The sequence below is a fragment of the Benincasa hispida genome, chromosome 10 (assembly GCF_009727055.1).
Source record: "Benincasa hispida cultivar B227 chromosome 10, ASM972705v1, whole genome shotgun sequence".
In the NCBI taxonomy this organism is placed as follows: domain Eukaryota; kingdom Viridiplantae; phylum Streptophyta; class Magnoliopsida; order Cucurbitales; family Cucurbitaceae; genus Benincasa; species Benincasa hispida.
In genome coordinates, this window is record NC_052358.1 from 26,294,058 (window position 1) to 26,318,732 (window position 24,675).

General features: G+C 32.9%; 1 protein-coding gene across 6 annotated transcripts in view; it reads left to right on the forward strand.

Moving 5' to 3' along the window:
• The window catches only part of LOC120088371 (hippocampus abundant transcript-like protein 1), a 36,097-nt gene that overhangs the window by 6,057 nt on the left and 5,365 nt on the right, over positions 1-24,675 (forward strand). For 5 of the 6 annotated variants that reach the window (XM_039045605.1, XM_039045603.1, XM_039045602.1 and 2 more), the window contains 7 exons: positions 9,701-9,813; positions 9,911-10,033; positions 10,560-10,771; positions 14,342-14,417; positions 19,347-19,433; positions 20,205-20,285; positions 20,368-20,400. In XM_039045605.1, the coding sequence (XP_038901533.1) occupies positions 9,701-9,813; positions 9,911-10,033; positions 10,560-10,771; positions 14,342-14,417; positions 19,347-19,433; positions 20,205-20,285; positions 20,368-20,400 (725 nt within the window). The remainder of the gene's footprint in view (positions 1-9,700; positions 9,814-9,910; positions 10,034-10,559; positions 10,772-14,341; positions 14,418-19,346; positions 19,434-20,204; positions 20,286-20,367; positions 20,401-24,675) is intronic. The other variant, XM_039045606.1, reaches the window with a different exon arrangement.

Here is a 24,675-nt window from a genome sequence, read left to right on the forward strand (position 1 = left end):
CGAAATACGTTTTATAAGACTCTTTCCACTATTTGTATTTGGTCAAATAAGAGGCATTAAATGAAATACTAACAAGTTGCTGAAAACAAAAACACATTGACCTACGTTAGGTTTTAAGCAAATACCCGTTGAAAAAACATACAATATCCAATAAGGTTTAGCAAGACTAACATGAACTCTGTATGACATCTAGTTTCGCAATGACGCTTCAAAGGTTTAGGATAGAAGCCATCGAAGGGAGGTCAAATATCCCTCCTTTGAATTGAGAAATTCTCAACTAGTCTTTAATACCAGAATAACTCTTGCTTCTATAACGACTAGCCATCATTGATTTAGTTAAGAGATCATTAAGTTACTTAACAATTTCCCTAAATGTGACCTGCCATTTTAGGCCTTAGAGATCTGCCCCAAGCAGCCAATCCGAAGGGAAAAATCTGATTGGGACAAAACCTAAAGCAATCCTATCCATTTCTGGAGTTTACTTTGATCTTGACCAACTGCATAAAACCCATCTGAAGGGGGACGCTCCCAGGGCGCCACGAGGGAGTATAGAATGATCTCACGATGTGAACCAATGACAGAGACCGTAGGACGTGTTGATGCACACCCTTCACCCACTTACTATAAACACTCTCTCCATCCACTTTGATATTGACTCATGCAAACACCATCTGAAGGGAGATGCTCCCAGGGCACCACGAGGCCAAGCATGAATCTCATGGCGTGAACATTCAAGGAGAGATGTGAGTAGAATCATTGACATATCAAATACATCTTGTCCTCCCATTGAGTATTTTATAACCTAGGTTTTAGTTTACTTAGAAAAAACACGGCTAAGAATTTTAACTAAGTGACTTTTTAGTATTGCCCAAGAGTAACTTTTACTTTGGATAGTTGAAACAACTTTTGATCATCATCTATTAAACTCTTTAACGGAGTCTTTGACCAATTATCGCATGCTTGCAAAAAATCTATCTAATTCACCTTTCCAGGTAGGTTCCCAGGTAGGAGTGTTCTGTTTCTATCAGCTTAAGTACCCCAGCCTAGATAGAACCTGCCTTAGACAAAAGGTCCCTTATAGATAGATTTAATACAATTTTAATCTTTTATGCTAATCAATTTAATCATAATAAACTGATTTAAAAAGATTAAACTAGGTTGCTAATCCCATTAGAACCTTTGAACTTAGGTCTATCTCAATCCAATTTTAAATCCCTTTTAAAACATAAGTTCACCCTAAGTCCGCATGCAACTCTTATAACAGAAACAACCAAAATCATACACAATGCAAAGCTAGCACATACAAGGCATTCATACGCTTATAAACAACTTAAGTGTCATGCTCCATGCATTGTTCATTCATTGCTATCTTTTATATAACTCTTATACAAACAAGCAATGAACCAAGAAAAACATGCTTCCATACACCTTTATACTATAACACTTATAATATAAAGATGATGCATGAATATGCTTACTGCATGCATAAATATAACACTTATATTTTCATGATACATGCGCATGCTCTCATGTAATTTCTTCATGCAATATTATAACACTTATAATACATAATGCATGGATAATTGCACAACCTAAGGTGGGTTTCAAATCTATATGTCAAACACTTTGCCATATAAACCACATACATCTCATGTATAATTAACAAATGTTGATGAACGGGGAAAATTTGCCTCAAAATCCTCAAAAACTAAAGCTAACTATTACAACAACAAGGAGTCTCTGGTTCAAATAGGCGAACCAAGTCTTGAACCGTTCGGTCGATGCAACGCATCTCCACTGATCGTGTACCAAAGCTTCCTCTGCGATCGTCTACACGAAAGAGTAAACACTTTATTCAATCATTTACCTATGCTTCCAGAGCTAAACGATCGTTTAGCACAATCGTGTACCTTTTATTATGCGATGAAGCATGAGGTACATGATCATGTAGCGTGCTCCGCAACGCAAGCCTTATACGATTGTCTAAACGACTATGATGTGGTGAAGCACTATCGTCTAAACGATCGCTGAGCGAGCGCCTTCGTATCGTATACCGTGTGATCCTGTAGTCAGTCAGTGACTATGCGATGAGCATGCTAACTACACAATCGTTTAACGCGTGCCTTTTCCCAAACGATGAGCATCATATGCTCCCACTACGAACATCTACCTCCAGCGTCTCTGCAATCGGGCAGCCATTGCTATGCGGTAGAGTAAACGATTTACCCATCATTTAACATTAGCTAAACGATCATTTAGTAAATACTACACGATCTTATAGAAAAATCTACATGATCGTTCAGCCAAATCCCAACGATTGTTTACCTGAGGCTACACGACACGACCAACTTTTGGTCTTCTTCTTTGCTGAGAACCGCATCTCCATGCTTCGAAACTTCTTCATGAACAACTCGACTAACTCAAACACTTTAAATTACAGACTCGATAACATGTTGATTATGCCAAAAAAACACAGGGGTCCTTACAAATTAACACTTTGTAATTTAAAGAAAGCTTTAAACAGAGGCAATTAAACCCATAAACATTCATCAATTCCATCCACAAATGCATTTAACAATTAAATGCAATGTAGAAAACCCTCCACGACTGTAAAAGAAGTTCAAAATAGAAGTAAAATTTGGAATATCAGAAAAACCTGGCTTTGATACCAATTGAAGGAAATCGGATATGAGGATTTCCATGAGCAGCAGAATGATCATTCCAAATTCTATTCGTATTTGAACAACAACAATTACAATCAAGAAATGGAAACATACAGGTGATGCGTTATTTTATTGAATGGAAATATGATGATATGCGTTGATGGATTGCGTTGTGCACTCAAGTTTCCCTAGCGGAATTCAAGTGTAAATTTCCCTGAGTTTCCTGGTAAGTCCAGGGTCGAACATAGGGACTTGTGAAAATAGTTACGTTAGTAATATTTATGAAAACTTTGTAGTAACCAAGTAAATAAATAATTTTGGGTATGTTGTTGCGTTGATAAAAAAAAAAAAGTAAATACAGGCGACGGATTTGAGAAAGATAGTTGCATTGATAGATGTAATGAGTATGTGATGAACAGGTTGAGAAGGTCTTTTAGCTAGCGTTACTCGGGAATGCGTCAAACTTGTGATCATGTTACAACCATGCACAACAAGTCATTTCCCAATGTAAATACGATGCTCCTAAGTCTAGGACACATGTGTTGAATGCAAAATGACCATAGAGCTTATCCCTAAGTCTTTACTCTTGTCCGATGCGATGATGCAAAATGCATGAAAGCAAGGTGACCGCATACAATCATACCTCATTACTAAGATGTATGCGATGCGTTAATAACAAATAGTGCTCATTCCTAAGCGCCTATCTCCCGTTTATGCATTCTAATCTGGTTCTTCCAAACCTAGATTCTAACCTGACCTTCCCAAGTCTAGATCCTGTCTTTAGACTACCCTATCGAGTATCTCTAATAGACAAATGAAGCATATATAAACAAGATAATAGCAAAGATGAAGATTCCCTCGTTATGCTAGCTAACTACTTCTCAATCCATTCAACTAATTTAGCTACTCATGCATAAATAATAGAGAGTAAACAGATATAGAGAAAGACATTCCATTCTTATAACTAAGTTAAGTACAAAATGACAATGGAAAATAAAGATAGAGAGCCTGGTAGCAATTCCTTGCTGACCGAGGCTTTTTACACTGAATCTCTTATTCTGATCTACAAATGCTCCCGCTTCCACTGGTATCGGCCCTCTCTCTGTCTTGGAGCTTTCAGTGCTTTCTCGAGCTTGTCGGAACGATCTACCGGTACACCTTCTTCCTCGCGTCCGCCTTAAAATGAAAGAACACTATGGACAGAGGCATGAACTTATAAAGTGATGAAGTAATCGACTGCTTAACCCCTTCTCTGAAGAATGCACTTGGTATTTATAGAGTTTCCATGGTGAAAGGCGGCTTCTCTCTCCCGGTTGTACACATGGGACAACTTTAATTCTTGACTGATGCGCTGGATAATTGTCACCGATAAAGCTAAATATATTTTGTGAACGTTATCGGCTGCCAACTTAATTTGGATCCGACTGCCGTCAGCTTTCTGTCCCATCGATCTTAATTATCCTTTCACCCAGATGCGCCTACCATGTTGCACTGACCAAGTTGCGGTGATTCTTCTTGGGCAAATGTTTGCGAGCACGATCAACGCAAAGCCTTGTGGTGAAGTTGCGCTCGATCAATGTATTGCTATGATTGCAATCTCTGCATTATGTTATAAAGATCAACTACTCTAATGCGTTGGACACATGCGACCGCAATATTATATAATTTATGCTTAATGGACGCAATTTAGCATATTTCATCAATGCAATCCAACATTGTTTAAGAACTTAGCACTATGATAACGTGCATTTCTGCCCATTATCAACAGGCTATGCACAATACGAAATACAACATGCTTTACTAAGATCAAGGGATAGAATTACACATACCTTTGAACTCATCTTCAAACACCCTCGATCACGAACGCTCATTCAATCAGCAAGACTGAAAACCCGAACACTCGAACACCACGACCGCAACATAACACGATCACAGTGACCACGAACAGAATAAACTCCAAGACCACGAACACAACGAATCGCCTCCAAATACCTTGAATATGTCGAGTTGAGTACGACACCACCACAATGGCTACCTTGGTATTCTCGGTGTTTGAATCCAGAAGTGTGGGCTCTGTGTGGACATGGTTAGAGGATGAGACCGGAGGAAGAACAATCGTGTGAACGATTGAGCAAGTGAGAGATGACAAGGTCTATCTTATAGATAATGCCTAATCGTTTAACAAAAGCTATGCGACCATTTAGCTAATCGGCTAGTTGAGAAACTATCGTATAAAAACACTCCACATTCAACTAGTCTCTCTTCAATTGTCGTTTAGTAAATCATATTCACTTGACAACCATCGTGAGTAACTTCCGAGAATAGAAACTCTCAAATTCAACAACTAAATTTAGGAAAACATTTTTTCTTTTATCTCACAATTACCATGAAACCACCAATAACCTTCCACTCAATTGGTTATTAGAGAAAAGAGATAATTATCCAATAATTAATATTATTATAAATATATATGATAACCAACTTACCATAGTATATTTATAATATATAGTTTTAATATTTCATCTCATGAAATGTATAAACCATAACTCTTTTTCTATTTCATGGTACTTAATGTAAATCTCATTTACATTAATCCTCCCCTTGATGTATTTCATACACCACACCGATCATATCATATATAATCGAATTACCTCTTGTCAATTTGAATATTTCAAATCAATACCAAGAACTGCTTCTCAACTTGAATCCATTGAGCTACCAAGGGGACCTTATGAACCTGTAACTCGAAGCTCCAATGGTACGTGAATAACTGACTAAACTCTTTACAGATATATTATGTGTCCATATCAACCAATCAACAATGTGATAACCCTTCACAGATCGCTCGTAAGTATAGTTGGGCCAATAACCGTTATGCCCCTATAGTTACATCTAACTTCTTAAGTACCACTGATCCTTCTAATGAACATAAGTCATAGTCCTACTATGACTGAGTCCTCTCTTCCAAAGAGAAGCTGTAGCCACTATGTTCAAGCCCCGAATTAGCCCTTAATGGAGTAATCTATCTACTTATCTTGCTTCAGGGAAGGAGTGAATTTCATTTGTGTAACTGAGTTCCCAGCTCCCAGATTAGACAAATCCCCAAAAAGGTAGGCATTTTGAGTTGGCAATCTGGCCACTCTCACCCATACTAATCAAAGGACCGCCCTCAAAGGTAGGAGTTCCCAAAACATTCACAATTGAGGTCATGTCACCTATGTTCGTTTATGTGAGATGTAAGTCTCCGGTATCAACAATGTTATATACAGAAACTAGTCATCTCGTGGTCCGGTCTTTTACAAACTCTTTGTATAGGACACCCCTGCTCGCACGTCTCCACATGAATGGTCAGGATCTACCATATATAGTAGTTCACAACACTTGCAAACCTCTACAAAGCGGGTCATATACGCAGTGTCACCAGGATCAGGTATCCCACCTTAATCCTTAGACTACAGACCTATTTAGGTTATCACTTAAGGCATGATCCACTTGTATATCTCATATATATGCTTAAGTTTACATACAATAACCATGGAGCTTTGTTTATTGGATATGAGTAAATGTCAGATAAAATAACTCTTATTTTATTCATAACAATGTGTATAAATTACAAATTACGAGACACCGGGAGAATTAGAACACCAATCCCAACAAGGAATATATGGCAGATATGATTCACCATCAATTATTAAATATATTGAACCCCTAATGGGTGATGTATTTACTGCATGATTTACTGATTGTCATTTTAATGAGATAAATTTTCCAACATTAGGGAGAGAAATTAAGAAATTGAAAAAAGAAATTATATGGAATGCATCGTTATTGTCTCATTTAGATCCTAGTACAAATCAATGTGAACTTGAAGTTCAGAAAATAATTCATTTGCAAAATATAGCAAATCAATTACCATATGCATTTATAGATGCAAAGAAAGTAACTAAGTCACATATACCAACTGCAAATGTTCCATAAAAAATTGATATCCCAACACAACAAGTTGTCGCTAATGAGTCTTGAATACACTAGAAATGTGGTAGACCAATGGGTTCCAAAGATAAAATCCTCGAAAGTGAAAAAAAAAAGTCAAAAAGTCTTGGTTGAGGATGTAAATACCCATGAAGAAATTCTTGACATGACTAGTGAGGAAAGCGAAAAACCTAAAGATAATAATGAGATTTCAATAAACTTTGTCAAACGATGAAATCAAACTAATATAGTTATTGACAACATTGTTGTATATAATGTTGTTCTTGATATTATATCTGAAAATGAAGATCCTAAACCAAAATCTGTTGAAGAATGTCAACATAGAAAAGATTGGCTTAAGTGGAAATAAGCAATCGAAGCAGAATTAAACTTACTTTCAAAATGACAGATTTTTGGACCAGTAGTTCGAATACTAGAAGGTGTCAAATCTGTGGGATACAAATGAATATTTGTGAGAAAAATAAATGAAAATAATGAGGTCAAAAGATACAAAGCAAGACTAGTTGCACAAGGTTTTTCACAAAGACTTGGTATTAATTATAAGGAGACATATTCTCCAGTGGTGGATGCAATTACACTAATATATTTAGTTGACTTGACTGTGTATAAAAGTCTGGATATGAATCTTATGGATGTAGTCATAACATACTTATATGGATCTCTTGATAATGATATTTATATGAGAATCCCAGAACAATTTAAGATACCTGAAACATATACATTAAATTCCCGAGAATGGTATTCAATAAAATTATAGAGATCACTATATGGATTGAAAAAATCAGGACGGATGTGGTAAAATTGTCTGAGTGGATATTTATTGAAAGAAGGATATCAAAATAATCCAATATGTATGTGTGTTTTGATAAAGAAATCACAATTAGGATTTGCTATTATAACTGTCTATGTTAATAACTTGGATATAATTGGAACTCTTGAAGAGCTTTTATAGGCAATAGAATATCATAAGAAAGAATTTGAGATGAAAGATCTTAGAAAAACAAAATTTTTCCTTGTTTGCAAATTGAGCATTTAGCATATGAAATATTTATTCATAAGTCAATTTATACAGGAAAAATTTTGAAAAGATTTTATATGGACAAAGCACATCCATTAAATATTCCAATGGAAGTCCATTCATTAGATATAAAGAAAGATATATTTCAACTTCAAGAAGATAATGAAGAACTTCTTGGTCCTGAAGTGCCATATCTTAATGTAATTAGTACACTTATGTATCTTGCTAATAATATAAGACTAGATATTGTATTTTTAGTAAATTTATTAGCTAGATATAGTTATTCTCCTACAAAAAGACATTGGAACGAAATTAAGCATATACTCTGTTATCTTCGAAGAACAATCAATATGAGTTTGTTTTATTCAAATATATCAAATTTTGATCTAGTTAGTTATGCAGATTTTGGTTATTTGTCCGATCCACATAAAGCTAGATCTCAAACAAGTTATCTGTTCACATGTGGAGGAACTGCTATATCATAGCGATCGGTGAAACAAACTATAACAACCACTTCTTCAAATCATGTTGAAATTCTTGCAATTCACGAGGCTAGTAAAAAATGTGTATGGCTAAGGTCAATGACTCGACACATTCGTGAAACATGTGGCTTGTTTTCTAATAAAAATCTTCCAACAATATTATATAAAGACAACACAACTTGCATAACCCAAATCAAAAGATGATATATTAAAGGAGATAGAACAAAACATATTTCACAGAAACTTTTCTACACTCATGATCTTGAAGAAAATGGTGACATCACTGTACAATAAGTTTGTTCGAAGGATAACCGAATAGACTTATTTACAAAGGCATTACCAATCGAAACTTTTGAAAAATCGGTGCACAACATTTGAATGAGGCAACTCAGAGATCTTAAGTGATGTTTTCGTGAGGGGGAGTAAATATATTGTATTCTTTTAGGAGTATATATTATATGAAATATGTACTCTTTTTCTTTTACTAGTTTTTTTTTTTCCATTAGATTTTTTCTAGTAAGATTTTAACGAGACATATTTCATATATATATGGGCATCGAAGGGGGAATATTATAAACATCATGAAAACAGATGCCCAATGCTTAAAGTCCTAAAAGCCATGTGTTATTTTTCATATTGTCTATGTGCATTGTGATAATTCATGGTTGGTGTCTATGTAGATCCACATCCTACTTGCCACTTGCCTATAAATAGGTGGTGGATCTCAATATAATGCACATTGGTGAGAAATCTACTTCAAAATTCCATTAATTTTCATATCCAATTTTATAATTTTAGTTATTTTATAATTTTCGTTATTTTATTTTAGATTATATTTTATATATTTAATATTATTATATAAATATATAAATATATAAATATATTATATTTTCTCTATAACTATCTTTCCGTCGTGCTCCTTAATTTCACAACAATAATTAAATTGTAGAGTGATCATTCCATTTTCAAGTTTTATCTATGTGGTCGTTCTCTTCTCAAATTAAAAAGGGGAAAAAGTTCTATACTACTTATCTATAAACTTTGAAATTTGGCCTTTTTCTTCCTTTTTTTTTTCTTTTTTTTTTTCTTGAAGAGATTGAAAATATAATTTATTTAAGTTCGTAATTTTTTTAAAAAAAATTGATTTAAAATCTAAAAATATCTGATTCATTCTATAAATTTCCGAAAGAGATCTAATATTTTTTACTATATTATTCGTGTACTTAATGTTTCAATCAATTGTTTGATCTTTTATCTTTAAAATTGATGTAAAAAAAGAAAACTACATGACTTTATTGAATATCAGTTGCATATATACTTTATTGAGACATCAAAGATTCAAATACTTACTTGACAAAGCTTCTTTCGTAAAATTATTCTCCATTTTTTAAAAATCTCACTTAGTCATTTAAATTAAATAATTAATTCTCCATAGGCATGTAAAGTCAGTCTTGCTCAAGGGACGAACAATATTTATTATCAACAAAGACACAACACTTTCTATTTGGAATTATGTCCCTTACCAATATTTGGTTATGTTGTAGCAATATTGGCTTATAAAAGAACCACAAGTTTCTTCTACGCTTACTATGTGATGAAGATGCTGATTGCCATGATCTCCCACGGCACTCTAATTTCCCTTGCCCTCGCTTACGCTGTACTAAATAAATCTCTGCTCATACAACCATTGCATTTTAACATAGTTGGAATATGCAATGAAAACTAAAAAACCCATCATTTTTTTTCTGTCTTAGGCGGACAAAGTTTCAGCAGAGCGACGAATATCAGCTTTTGGAATCGTATCGGGAGTTTTTATGACATCTTTCTTGTGCGGAAACTTGGCAGCTCGGTTCCTTTCGATTGCTGCAATCTTTCAGGTTCTTTATTTGATTAGGGTTCGGTTGTGTTTGGATTGAATTTTCAAATGTTTTGTTTTGACAAAAAAATAAAGACTACTACCGTCAACAGCCACCACCCACTTCTAGCACCCATTGATACCCAACGTCGACACCCCACCGTCGCCTGGTACTAGCAACAAATCACCACCACCTCCTGATGTCATTTTACTTACCATCAGACAGTCAAATGAAAATTTGAAACTATTAGTTCATTGTGATAAATAGTCATCTTTTATAATAATTTAGCATTCATAGAAACATTATGAATTAGAAGTAAATCGAACAGACTTGTGTATCAAAACACTTTTTGAAAAAATTTTCTCAACCTATTGAGCTTTTTATTTCTAAATTGACTTGAGAAAAGTATTTAAAGGAAAATGCACTTTTATTAAAACATTTTTTTGTTTTTCACAACAAATCCAAATATTCATATTTTCCATTCTGAATTGAATCTTGATTTTGGCTTTGTGGTAATGAATTTGGGGTTTGTTTGTTGTAATTGTAGGTCGCTATGTGTTTGTCATTGATTGCAATTTTGTACATGAGAATTTTTCTAGAAGAAAGTATTTCCATTCAAAACAATTCGTTATCTCATCCAATTTCTAAGATGGAATATGGAGGAGACGGCGACGACGACGACGACTTTTCTCAATTGGCTTCAACAACATTCGAAACAACTTCCTCCCTAAACCAAATCACTTCCTTGCTTAGGAGAAGGTAATTAATTAATTAATTAAGCTCAACTTTCGTATCTTTTCAATAAAATTTACTTAAACCTCGAATTTCTATTAAATTATACAATTACTTCATGTTCAAAGCTAAGTTAAAAATGACCACGAACCAACCAATTATTAAATTCAAATTAAAGTTGTTTGTTTTGAAATCACCCTAAACCATTGTATCAAAGAAACATACACACTCAAAATCGACTAATTAAAATCACTCCATTTCGAAACCCAAATTAGATTTATTTTCACCCGAAATGTTGTTGAATCGAAAAAAAAATGTAACTAAATTTATTCTTATATATAGAAGTAATAATGCGTTGATGAATTAGACTGTGGTCATTCTTAGTGTCGTTTAGTAACTAATTTATTTTAGATTTTAAATTTTTAGGTCTCGTTTCATAACTATTTTATTTTATTTTTTTTATTTTTAAAAATTAAGTTTATAGACATTACTTTTACATTCAATTTTCTTTCTTTATTATCTACCTTTTATTAATGGTTACCTTTTAAAATGTTGCTTTTGTTTTTGAAATTTGGTTAAAAATTTAACAATTATTATAAGAAATGCGAGATGAAATAGTTTTAATTTTCAAAAATCAAAAGTAAGAAATGAAAGGTTACTAAATGTGTTTGTTTGGTATCTAATTATATATTCTGTTTTTTTTTAAAAAAAAAAAATTTGAAAACGTTTTGACAAATGTTCAGAAATTTTAAAAACCCAAAAATTGTTTTCAAATTCCGTTTTTTCTTTTTGAAAAAAGCATTATATTTAAAATTAGAAGTGTAATAAAAAAAAAAAAAATCGAAAACCAAATTGATTTATTGCTCTGGTTTTGGTCTTTTAGTATAAAATTGGATATCTTTATTTGTATTTGAAGAAAACCAAAATGCAATAAGTTGATTGAAAAAATCAATCAAAACCAAATCGAACGGAAGATATATATCGATCCTTGAAATTAAATAAATTCTAAGATTAGGTATCTTACATTTTTTAATTATAATGGTGCATATATATTTTTTTGTTTAGAAAAAATCAATTATTATGGAATGTGTGTTTTTTATTTAAAAAAGTATCGAAACAAAAAAAGAAATGCCCAATTTCAATCTAACAGAAAATAGACCCAAATTTAATTCAAAATTAGTAAAATGGACCACAAAATAAAAGAGAAAAGAAAAATAAAAATTTGGAAGAAGAAAGAAAATACTAAAATTCAAGAATTAAACTGATGCTAAACTGAACCAAATAAAAATTAATCTATTAGTTTTTTTTATTGACACCAATTTGGATCTCTTCTTTAAAAAATCGATTGATTTTGTTTAGTTCTTGGTTGCCAAAAGCGACTAAACCAAATCAACTATCACGCTATTTTAAAGAGACGGTTGTAAATATAAATATTAGACCAAAAGTATTAGTACATATAACATAATGTAAAAAAAATTGTAAATATGGCCAAATTTAAATAGTTTATCAGTGATAGACCATATTATTGGTAGGAGTCAGTGATAGACCATATTATTGGTAGGAGTCAGTGATAGACCATATCACTTATAAGAGTCTATCAACGATAGAAGTCTATCGCTGATAGACTTGTTTATGTTTGCAATTTTTTAAAATAATATTATATACTTGATTATTATTCCTAAAAATGCAACAATTATGATATTTGTGGCCTGATAAGAAATTCGCTTCAGCTCTAGCGGTCAAGACTTGCGTTGGATATACCTGATGCTTGGGTTTGGATCCTAGGACTTAGCATATTGATTTTACATTTAATTTTTTCCCCCATTTTATCCATAGGGTTTATACTTTTTTTTAAAACTTTTTATATATGATATTGAATGGTAAATGATGTTTAAAATTGATAAAACTGAGAAGTTAATCTAGATCATAGGCATAGAGGATAACAATGTTGTAACACTTTGGACGATAACACAAATAAAGCCAATAAATAAACATACAAAAACGATATAGAAATTGGTAACCCAGTTCGGTCAAATCTACCTACATCTTGAGGGTAGTCTACCCCAAAAAAATAAAACCACTAATGTAAAATTATTATAAAGTTGTACTTATTTGTAAAGCAACATAACAATTACAGTAACACATTTAAAGCTAAACTTCTTAAAATAATAGCCCTATTTTCAGGAAGTGAATAAGATAATAAGAAAGCCAGTCTCTTTCGTTCACTCGATCCATTGCCCGAAGAGGTCCAATCCTCCACTCCACCCCTCTGTCAGTTTCAGCCAGAGCAGAGAATTGATGAGATGAAAACATACAGTCTTCACTGAGAAGGTCACACGGTTGCAACTTTGGACGACTTTCGCAATATAGCAGCAACAAAGATCTTCTATCACCAAATTGTCAACCCTAGCAACCACAACAACCACTCTTAAATATGGAACAAAATGCAAAAGGAAATCCTAAGAAGTATTCTGAACTAGACAGAAAAGGAAACACAATCGTAGAGAACAAACTGTCATAATCTTCTCAATAACGAAACAAAATATCTAAATAAACAACATCTTGACATCAATCAACGACTATTAGAAATAACATGTTAAGACATTCCAGTCGATACCAACAGTAGAAAAACAAGCACATCTTAAACAAATATTACCAATAATACAACTCTAACAAAAAAAAATATATTTTTTCATGTTTTATAATTTAATTTTTATTCATTTTTCATTTTAAAAAGTATACCTTAAAAGTGTTTTTCAAACCATTTCAAAATTCAAAGTTAATTGGTTGAAAACTGTGAATACAATTATTATTTTAAAAATTAGAAAATTATAGTTTTGTGTGCATGTTGAATTCACAAATAATTAATTCGTCCTATTTTAAAGATAACTGTTCATGACACATTATCTTAAGGAATTTAGGTTTAGGTTAATGGTTTTACATGGTTGCAATCCAAATGAAATTATTTTCTAATATTTTAATGATATGTGTACTTTTTTTTTCTTCGTGTGATCTGTGATTAATCCATGCATATAAAATATTGAAAATACTTTTATCAATATGGATTTTTTTTAATAGAAAAAAATGTTAAAGTTAAAGATATAATTTTATAACCATGTATATTTGATAAAAAAATTCTTGGAAAAATAGTTGATTCAATTTTTATATATAAAAACACAATTGCCAATTATAATTTTAACATGTGTTTGTTTTTTGTTTTTAAAAAATAGAAAACCAAAAACATTAACTAAACATTTATGGTTTTTGTTTTTTAAAATCTAGAAATCAAAAACATATATTTTTAAAAATAAAAAACCATAACCAAATGGAGGCCTTAACTATCTAGAGTATTAATTACACTACCATTCAAGAGTTCTTATTCATATTTAACTTGAAAGGTCAAAAGTTAAAATTGGATTAAAATAGGGTTAAATTTTAAATAATTTGAATACTATTTTAGTCTCTAACTTTTAAATTAGGTTTTATACTTAGTCATTGTACTTTTAAATCAATAGAAAATTAGAAAGATTAAATTGAAACATTTGTCTTTTTGTTATTTTCCCCATGTGTTTATGTGGAGTAATGTTGTGTTGTTAGGTCGACATTTTCACGAACGGCAACTGTATATTTCTTCCATAGCATTGCCTTGGGTTGGACATATGGTTCATTGCAGGTACATTTTCTTTCCCCAAATATTTACAACTAGTGTAAACTTTATTATTAAATTTGTGTTACACATTTTATGTTGTTCAACAAGAAATTTGGTTCGTTGAATTTGAACTATATACTTGTATTAATTTCCACATGGTGAATATAATTTATAAGATTTAATATTTTGATGTTTTCTCTCGAAAAGTAAACTTTAATTTTTAAGCTTGTTGATCTCCTTAGATGATCAGCTTTTGAGTTTGATGATCTTTTTGGAGAATTGGTCTTTGGACTTTTTGATCGGGTTGGATCGACCTTTGGTTTTATTGGTCGGCTTGGATCAACCTCTAGTTTTGTTGATCTGCTTGGATCAACATTTAACTTGTTAATCTACTTGCATCGACCTTTAACATGGAGTTATAATGATGTATTTATAGGGAGAATGAGATATAATTTACCTTTTCCTCTTATGATAAGCATGGGACGGATCTTTGCTAATCCTAATACGTTAGGATTGGATATGATAAGATAATTAATTAGTTGACACTCTAGGATTAGATATGATAAGATGACACTTTAACTTATTTAAATTAAGTCAACTTTATCTTGTATTTATCTTCAGTTATCTTTTTCTGATTTTTGGGCCTATTTCATTACGTCCAAATTTACCCACAACATTAGTCTCTACTCCCAAATTGGAATTCATGGTTCAACTTTTAATTGTGATAAGCTAAACATTTGGAACTCAATTTGGGAGTACTATTTTTTTAAAGCATACAATTTCACAAAGATAAAAAAAAAAAAATACTATAAGAAATTAACTATGCATATTTAAATTAGCCATTAATAAAAACAAACACGCTAATAATTATTATTGTAGGATTAGAAAATTTCAAGTTTTGAAATAAAACTTTATCTAGAATCCCATATTCCAACCAAAATCTTCAAGATTGAAAGATGCTTTATTTTTTTTCCATTCTAAGCCCTCGATGTTTTGCATATTTCATGATCTTGTTAGTTCTAGATTTTCCTTTTCATTGGTTTTTTACTACGGGGTTGAAATGTCACACCCTCTCCCGGACTACTCTCTTAGCCTGGCAAGGACATGACGGTAACAATTATCAACCCTTTTGTGATACTTACTGCCTACTAAACCTACTTAAGTAATCCGATAACAATATATAATCTCAAACATAGTTGCATGCCACTATGGCCAAACAAACATCATTAAACATAAAACATTTACACAATTTACAACACAAGTCTCATGAGTCCCAACTTCCAAACTTAGTCCCTATATGCAACGACAACATGTGTACAAGTATTTACAGTAACCACCTAACTGATAGGTCACTAGATTTCCTGACTTGACGTGACATAGCAGAAGCAGAGTTATCTTCGGAGGATTTGACCACTACCTAGGGAAAGAAGACATTTAAAAATGGGGTAAGCTACTAGCTCAGTGAGTGACTTAATAAAGAAAAACATATTTTCATGCTTAAGTCTCAATAAAGAAATCATACTGAAACATAAGTCTTTACAGTAACCTTGTACTTAAATGTAAACTTTCCAAATACTATACATGTAAAGTTGTTATCATCATAAGTCATTAAGCCGAACCTTAGTTGAGAGTACCCTGATATGGTTGAATCCCAATGTCAAACCTTAGTCAAGAGTGAACCCTTTTGCTTGATCTCTTGATGTCAAATTACCTGTGCACGTGGTTATAACTAAGTACCATCATACCTTAGGTACTATAGCTTAGATACCTTCTCCAAGTCCTTCAGTATCAAGCTTGAAGTAACATCAGTCATACTAAGACTTATTCTTTAAAGCATGTATACTTGAATGCATAGTAACATGTCTTTAAAGGTTCTAATACATGTTTTGTGCATATGAACACACATAAATAGTTTTACAAATTTTATAACATTCTTTCATACATGACATGCGTCTGGAAAACATGAACTCATAGTTTGCTTGGAAAACTTCTTTGTAAAATAGCTAGCATAAGAATAATCTGTCTTAAAATCATGGATTCTATAAAATCAATAAAATACTTAGTCACTCACAACTTTAGGGCTACTTCTTAAAGGTTGATATACTTCTAGCAATGGTGTCAATCCTGTGGACATAACAACATACATTTAACTACTAGCAATGGTCTCCTTTTTGAGACTAACTCTTAATTAAGCTTGCGTTTAGCCTTTCCTAGAAGACTTTCAATCAAACGTATATCTAGCTATAGGTCGAGCACTTAGAAATTTCCTTGAGGTTTAGGTTCTTGCTATGCGAACAACATACCTCATCAACATATTCCCACAATGCAACCAATACTTGCTCTAAGTGTTCCTTCAGTCGCACATGGTCATTCACATAAGCATTTATGCGTCCTAGTCTTCAACGTATGGCTTCTCAGCCCAAACATAAGGTTAAATGCATAGGAGTGCTTAGCCTTTCGTTTGCTCGTGTGCTTATTTTGAGCTGCCTGCTTAATCAACCCAAGCAGCTGCCTGCTTGTTCACAGAATTCCATATTCGATTTAATTCATCAGTAACTCAAATTCTAAAGTTTATCTCAAGAAACTTTCTTCTACAAACTTATTTACAATTGTCTTAGAAAGTTTACCTTAATATTTTAGTTTAAAATTCTTCGTGGTTCGTCTTGGAGCCTCAATTCTTCATCGATGGTCCAGATTCACCCGAGAATTGAACCTCTTGTCACTTTCTTCCTTCTCCGACCTTATTCCAGTGAGATTTTCTTTCAATAGCAGGCCTCTGAAACTAGACTCGTAGAGATTTCTAATGACACCAAGAATTTTCAATTTTCACGGAGGAATTGTTCAAACTGACTTCTTAAAGTTCATCTTCTCTTTTATATCACCGTCCACCGTCTTTCATGAATTCTTATCATGATACCTCCACCTCAAGTGGGCCTAACTCATGAGATTAGGATAGCCGGTGCCCTTAATCAGTAGTTTTATGCTGATTACTTCACCTACTATCAATGAATATCTTCAACTAGGTTCAACGCACACCATAGTTCTCACGCAAGCCAACTCCAACGCACATGCCTTGTGCCTTGGCATCCTTTTGGCTTACACACCACTGCAAGCTCTAGCATCTAGCCTTACTAGGCCTGACCAACACAACCATACTCACACTTGCCAAACTTGCACATTGCATACCCAAGCCAAAGCCATTCAATGCCCAAGGTTTGTTTAGCAGCGTGCCCCCTCTCGCACAATAACCTCAAATGCTCTTGTTCGCATGCTACACCTCAATGCACAACCTTGACATCACTTCCCCTTGTGTGCGTGTGCTGGCTGAATGCCTAGTCCTAAGCCAACGCCACAGTACCATCAATCGTGCGTCCTCTCTTTGGCAATGCTCAACACCCCTAATGTCGCATGCATACTAACCTCACAAGACTTGGTTGCCGCATGCCTTGTCTATGCATAAGGTTGCAAGCATTCAATATGACCCCTCTTGGCGTGCACATTCCAACACCTAGCTTCTCTTCACTCGGCCACACTTGGCTTCCTTAAGAGCCCAACTAACATGAAAATGTAAGGCCAATGCCCATGGCTCACCTCCAATACTTACCACAAGACCAACTCATGGGTTACACACTAACAACCCTTATCCAATTTCTAGCTTCATTTGAGAATCAAGCTTCCAAACTTAAACATTTATTCCACTCTTCAACCACTTCCCTACACTTAGATATTAGTTCTCACATTAACCTACTCACCATACTAGTCTCAGTAGTAAACATATATAAGTAAGAAAATTAGGGTTTGAGGTTTACATGAAATTACCCAATGTCTTTTACCATAAGAGACTTTTTTCTCCTTGGGGCTTGTCTTGTCTTTGGTTTATGAGTATATGAATGTAAAATTCCGAATGTCTACCACAAAGATTTTTTTTCCTTAGGCTAGATAGTGAACAAATTCAACTTGGTCTTGATTTTCTTAATTTTGGAATAGAAAGGGAACACGCTCTCGTTCCCACATAGGGCGCCAACTATTGATGCCAAATTTTCACAAGCACACCTGGCCTTCACATGACATCAATGGTAAATTTGTAATTCAAGGAAGAGAGGATTACATAACAAAGAAAAGGAGCTTTGATGCCTAATTCAATAAGAGAATTAGATAATAGAGAAAATCAGAAGTTTAGATTCTAGATTAAGATCTAGATCCCAAGTCATGTTACCTCATATGGAGTTATAATGATGTGTTTATAGAGAGAATGAGTTAGAGTTTACCTTCTCTTCTTATCATAATGATGAGATGTATTTTTCCTAATCCTAATAAGTTAGGATTGGGTATGATAACTGATTAGTTAACACTTTGACTTATTTAAATTAAGTCTACTTTATCTTGCATTTATTCTTCACTTATTTTTCCTGAGTTTTGGGCCTATTTCGTCAGGTCTAAATTCACCGACAACAAATATAAATAAATTTATCTAGCTTAAACATTTAGGCTGATTGATAATTTAATATGGTATTAGAGTAAAAAAAATTAAGGCACCATTTGGTCATCATTTTGTTTTTTATTTTTGTTTCTAAAAATTAAGCATATGAACACTATTCCCACCTCCAAATTTCTTCCTTTGTCATCTACTTTTCACCAATGGTTTAAAAACTCAAGTCAAATTTTAAGAAAAAAAATAGTGTTTGTTTTTAGAATTTGGTTAAGAATTCGACCATTGTACTTAAAAAAGATGCAAATCATGATAAAAAATATAAATAAAATAGATTTAATATTCAAAAATAAAAACAAAAATAAAAAAATCAAATGATTATTAAATGAGGATTACACCACCTACAATTTTTTAATCATTGTGCGGGAAGAGTTGAAGTGTGCAAATATCAATTCAATCCCTAAAATTAGCAAGCTTACGTGTTAAATTTAGACTGTGATTTTGGTTCCAATCTTTCGGTGCAGTTCTACCTGAAGGGTCGTTTTCACTCCAACAAAGACCAATTTGCTAGCTTATCGATAATTATTGGGGGTTTGGGAGCTATTTCCCAGGTACGTAATAAACTAATAAATAAATAAATAAACAAATAAACAAATAAACAAATAAGTTTCTCGGACTCTTAGTTTTCACTTAATATTACACTATTACTATTGATTTTGAGTTTTGTCTTAAATATTAAAATTTTATGTTTTCACCCTCAAATTTTATGGCATTTGATTCATAAATTTCAAATTATTTTTATACTTTCACTTTAGATTTTACTAATATTAACTTTAATTCTTAGTATCATTGTTAAGATTAATTTAAAAGTTCGCATCATACTTATTTTGAATTAACACCAATGATAAAAAACGTTAACTCATCAAGGGAAAATATAAAATATAGAATTATAAAGACTAGATGAAAACCAAACTAAAAATTCTAGAAAAAAAAATGTAACATTATGAAATTTAAAAACCAAATGAAAACTATACACACAAAACTTTGGGAGTAAAAAGGTGCATTTTTTACATAAATAAATCAAAAGTCTTCCATCTATATCATTAATGTAATTTCAAAAGTTTTTTTTCCCTTAACAATATGTGTGAGATAGAAAAATTGAATCTTTGACCTCGATGTGGATAGTATAACCTTACATTTAGTTGAGTCATACATGTGTTGGCATATGATTTGAAAAGTTTCTTACAAAACTATGTAGAATTTATCTTTTAAACATTGTTTAAGAATTTAGTAGAAACTTTCTAATATACCAAATAAATACAACCTCGTAACTTTAGTTATTAATTATTAAACAATAATGTTATATAATAAAAATGTTGCAGACGATTGTGGCTTCTTCCTTATCAGCTGTGATGGGAGATAAAAAGTTGCTTTCAGTAGCTCTCTTTGCAACCTTTATACAAGTAGGCACTTTACTTAATTAATACTTTATATTCTCTTAAACACCCTTTTACACACATCTGACCATTTTGCCCTTTGATGCAGATGCTCATTTTAAGCATATCTTGGTCATTTTGGGTAATTTCTCAACTTCCAAAATGAAAGTATATTTTATTAAGTTTGGTCCTAAACATTCAGAAGGATGTCTATTTATCTTTACTCTAAAATCATTTCTAACATAATCTTACACTTTTAGGCTCTATAAAAATGTCTTTGAGGTATTTGATCATTTTAAAATCAATCTTGAAATATTAATATTTAAGGCTATCAAATGGTTATTAATAGTAGACTTCTATAATTGAATCTTAACTTTGAAAGATTAAACTATATTAATGATGGAAAACTATCAGTTGCTTTCACTGATAGACTTTCATCAGTGATTATCAATTTTGAAAACTTAAAACTCAAATTTATCAGTGCCTATTACTGATAATCTTATATCACGGTTATCACCGATGTTTCTATCCGTGGTTATTAACTTTGAAATATTAACACTTAAAGTTATTAGTGACAATCACTATTAGACTTCTATCAGTGCCAATCAATTTTGAAAACTTAACAACTTAAAAACTATTTTGTTGCTATCATTGATGGAAATATATTTAGTGGATAATAACTTTAATTAGCTGTCAGTGATTATCAACTAAGTTGTTGAGGTTCAAACAATGCTTTCCACTTATGCACTTCATCTCGCGTATGAATCTTTGATTATCAATGGTTATTACTGGCTATCACTATTAGGCATTCTATCAGTGGCTATCACCAATATAGGCTTTCTATCAATCGCTATTAACTTTGAAAGAAAACTATCATCTTTCAAAGATTAAAATATAAAGCTATAACTGATAGACATCTTTCAAATATGAGAAGTCTATAAGTAACTATACTGAGATACCAAGTCATATCACGGTATCACTAATATCCCCAATATCAGTAATATCTACCTAAGTTATAACACTAATATCATTGATATATGAATATTAACTAAGTTCTATCTTCGATGTCACTGATATCACTTATATCGTGGTTATCAGTAATAGCTTCTGAAGATATAATCTCAACGATTATATTTTTCCTCTTCAATCAGACTGTTTAACAAACTTGTAATAGAAATGTAAACCTATATATACGAGTTACGTTCAAATTGCTTACATTTTTTTTTTTCAGTTTGTACAAGATCTGTAAGAAAAGAAAAGAATACTTATCATTCAAGTAGTCTTCAATAAAGATTGAGCTCCCTTCCCGTGGATGTAGGCACTACCTTGCCGAACCACGTATATCATTGTATAGATCTCTTTTTTTCTCTTCATCTTTACTCCATTGCATGCTTGAATCTCTTCTTCACTCTCTGTAAATTTTGTTAAGAACATTGGAGGGCTAGAGAGAGGTGAGAGTGTTTCTGAAATCGAGTGCTTAGAGAGAGAGAAAGAGTTTTATTTACCTGACGTTTTCTCCATCAGCCTTATCAATCAGCCTCAGAACCGAGTAAGTGGATTTCTCCACGTGTGGCAATCAAAACTGGTAAGCGTGGTCAATCCTCAACCTTGCATTTCACCAACCACACAGAATTTGATCAATCTATCCTCTCTACTTGGGCCTGAAAATAATAAGTTCATCCAACAAATTGGTATCAGAGCAAAAGATACTTAAAGATTTCAGTTCTTGGAGAATCAAGATTCAAGATTCATACTCAAATGGTAGTAGCAAGATTTGAGGTGGAGAATTTCGATGGCAAGGGAGACTTTGGCCTTTGGACGGCTAAAATTAGAGCCATTCCTGGTCAACAAAAGGCTCACAAGGCTCTTCTTGATCCACCCACTCTATCAAACAATGTTACTACTCAGGAGAAAAAAGATTGGGAGCTAGCAGCCTATACGTTAGTCCTAAACCTAAGTGATAATGTTTTAAGGCAAGTCCTTGATCAAGTGACAACCTATAGGATTTGGACAAAATTGGAAGACTTATATGCTACTAAAGATCTTCCTAATAAAGTACCTTAGGGAGATATTTTTCCTTTTAAAATGGATTCATCAAAACCAATTTTTGATAATCTAGATGAGTTGAAAAGAATTGTTGCTGAATTTAAGAATCTTGAGAGAAAATAGGAGATGAGAATGAGGCATACATGCTTCTAAATTCCTTACCAGAATCCTATATGGAAATAAAAAAATGCATTGAAGTATGGAAGGGATAGTATATCTACTGATGCAATCATCTCTGCCCTAAGAACAAGAGAAATTGAGTTGCAAACAATTAAAAAGGAACAACCAAGTGGTGAAGGGTTGTTTGTGAAGGGAAACTTCAAACCAAATAAGTCAAAGGACAGAAAACAGCAGCATTCAGAAGAAAACAAGCCAAAACATAAAGTTAAATGCAAATATTGCAAAAAGAAGGGGCATTTGATCAAAGACTGCTTCATTCTCAAGAGAAAGAATTAGGAGAAAGGAAAGGAGTCCAAAAGCAAGCAGCCTGAAGCCTTTATTGTAGAAGGCTCCTACATCTACTCTGATGCACTAGCCTCAACACTTGACAAGGCCAATCATGTTAATCCCCTTAGGAGACATGATTGGGTCTTGGATTCAGGATGCACCTACTACATGACACTTATGAGACCTTGGTTTAACACCTACAAAGAAATTGATGGAGAAATAATTTACATGAGGAACAGCCAAAGCTGTAAAATTGAAGGCATTGGCTCTGATCTATGAAACTCAAGGATGAGACTGTCAAACTATTCAGAAATGTGAGACATATTCCACTACTTAATAAGAACTTAATCTTCTTAGAAATTCTTGATGCAATTAGTGTGAGTACAGGAGTAAGGGTGGAATTCTTGAGGTTCTAAAAGACTCAAAGGTAGTCCTTGTTGTGGAGAAAGTTAATGAATTATTTGTGGTCAGAGGTTTTGAGATGATAACAGGGGCATATGTTGCCACACCAAATGATATGACAGAAGCTGACATATGGCACAAAAGGCTATCTCATATAAGTGCTAAAGGGTTGGAAGTTTTGTCTAAATAGGGAATTCTACCTAAGAGAATTTCAGACAAGCTAACCTTTTGTGAACATTGTGTTTTAGGGAAAGAAACAAGACATATTTTTACCAAAACACAACATTCAACAAAAGCAATTCTTGACTAAATCCACTCAGATCTATAGGGACCAGCTCCAACATCTAGCCTAAGTGGCTCGAGATACATACTTTCCTTTATGGATGAATTCTCAAGGAAAAGTTGAGTTTTCTTTCTTAAATCAAAAGACCAAGTGTTTGAAAAATTTAAAGAATGAAAACCCATGATTGAGAAGAAAACCTTTAAGGAAATTAAATACCTAAGAACAGACAATGGGTTGGAATTTTATAGTGAAGAATTCAATAAATTTTGTAAAGAAGCAGACATAACTAGGCACAGAACAGTTAGATATACACCCCAACAGAATGGGGTAGCAGAGAGGCTTAATAGGACTATTATGGAAAGGGTTAGATGTTTACTCTCAGATGCCATTCTCAATGAAAATTATTAGGCTGAAGCTACAAGCTATACAATGTACACCTTAAATAGGTGCCCACATACATCCCTAAACTTCTTAACTCTTGAAGAAAAATGGTCCAAACATCCTCCTAATCTTAATAACCTAAGGGTATTGGATGTGTTGGATACATACATCAAAATCAGGGAAAACTTAAGTCTAGAGCTTTGAAATGTATGTTTTAGGGTTCACTGAAGGTGTAAAGGGCTTTAAAATATGGAATTTTGTTGAGAAAAGATTTGAGGTAAGTAGGGATGTCACTTTTAGAGAAAAGGAAATGTTTATGCAGAAAGAGAAGACTAAAATTGAGATACCTAAGAGTCCAACCACTAGAATTGAGGTGGAAGCTCCTAAAGATAAAACTACTAGCCATGATCCTCCCAATGATTCAAAAGAGGAAGAGGAAACTACAAGACAACTGATAGAACATACTGAAGCTCAACCTGATTTGAGTAAATACTCATTAGTAAGGGGCAGACTAAGAATGGTGATTGTTCCTCTAGCTAGGTATATCGAAACAAACTATATGAACCTAGTTTTATATGCAACTATAGCTCCAAATGACCAAGAACCAACTAACTTTGAAGAGGCAGTAAGCTGCCCTGATACTAGGAATTGGATTGAAGTTATGTGTCACTAAGTGTGAATAACACTTGGACAAGCCAATAGCATCTAAATGGATCTATAAACTGAAGGAGGGCACTTCTAAAGAAGAAAAACCTAGATATAAGGCAAGATTAGTGGCTAAAGGATTCACACAGAGGGAAGGTATTGACTATTCTGAGATTTTTTTACCTATTATAAAACAAACCTCAATTAGACTCT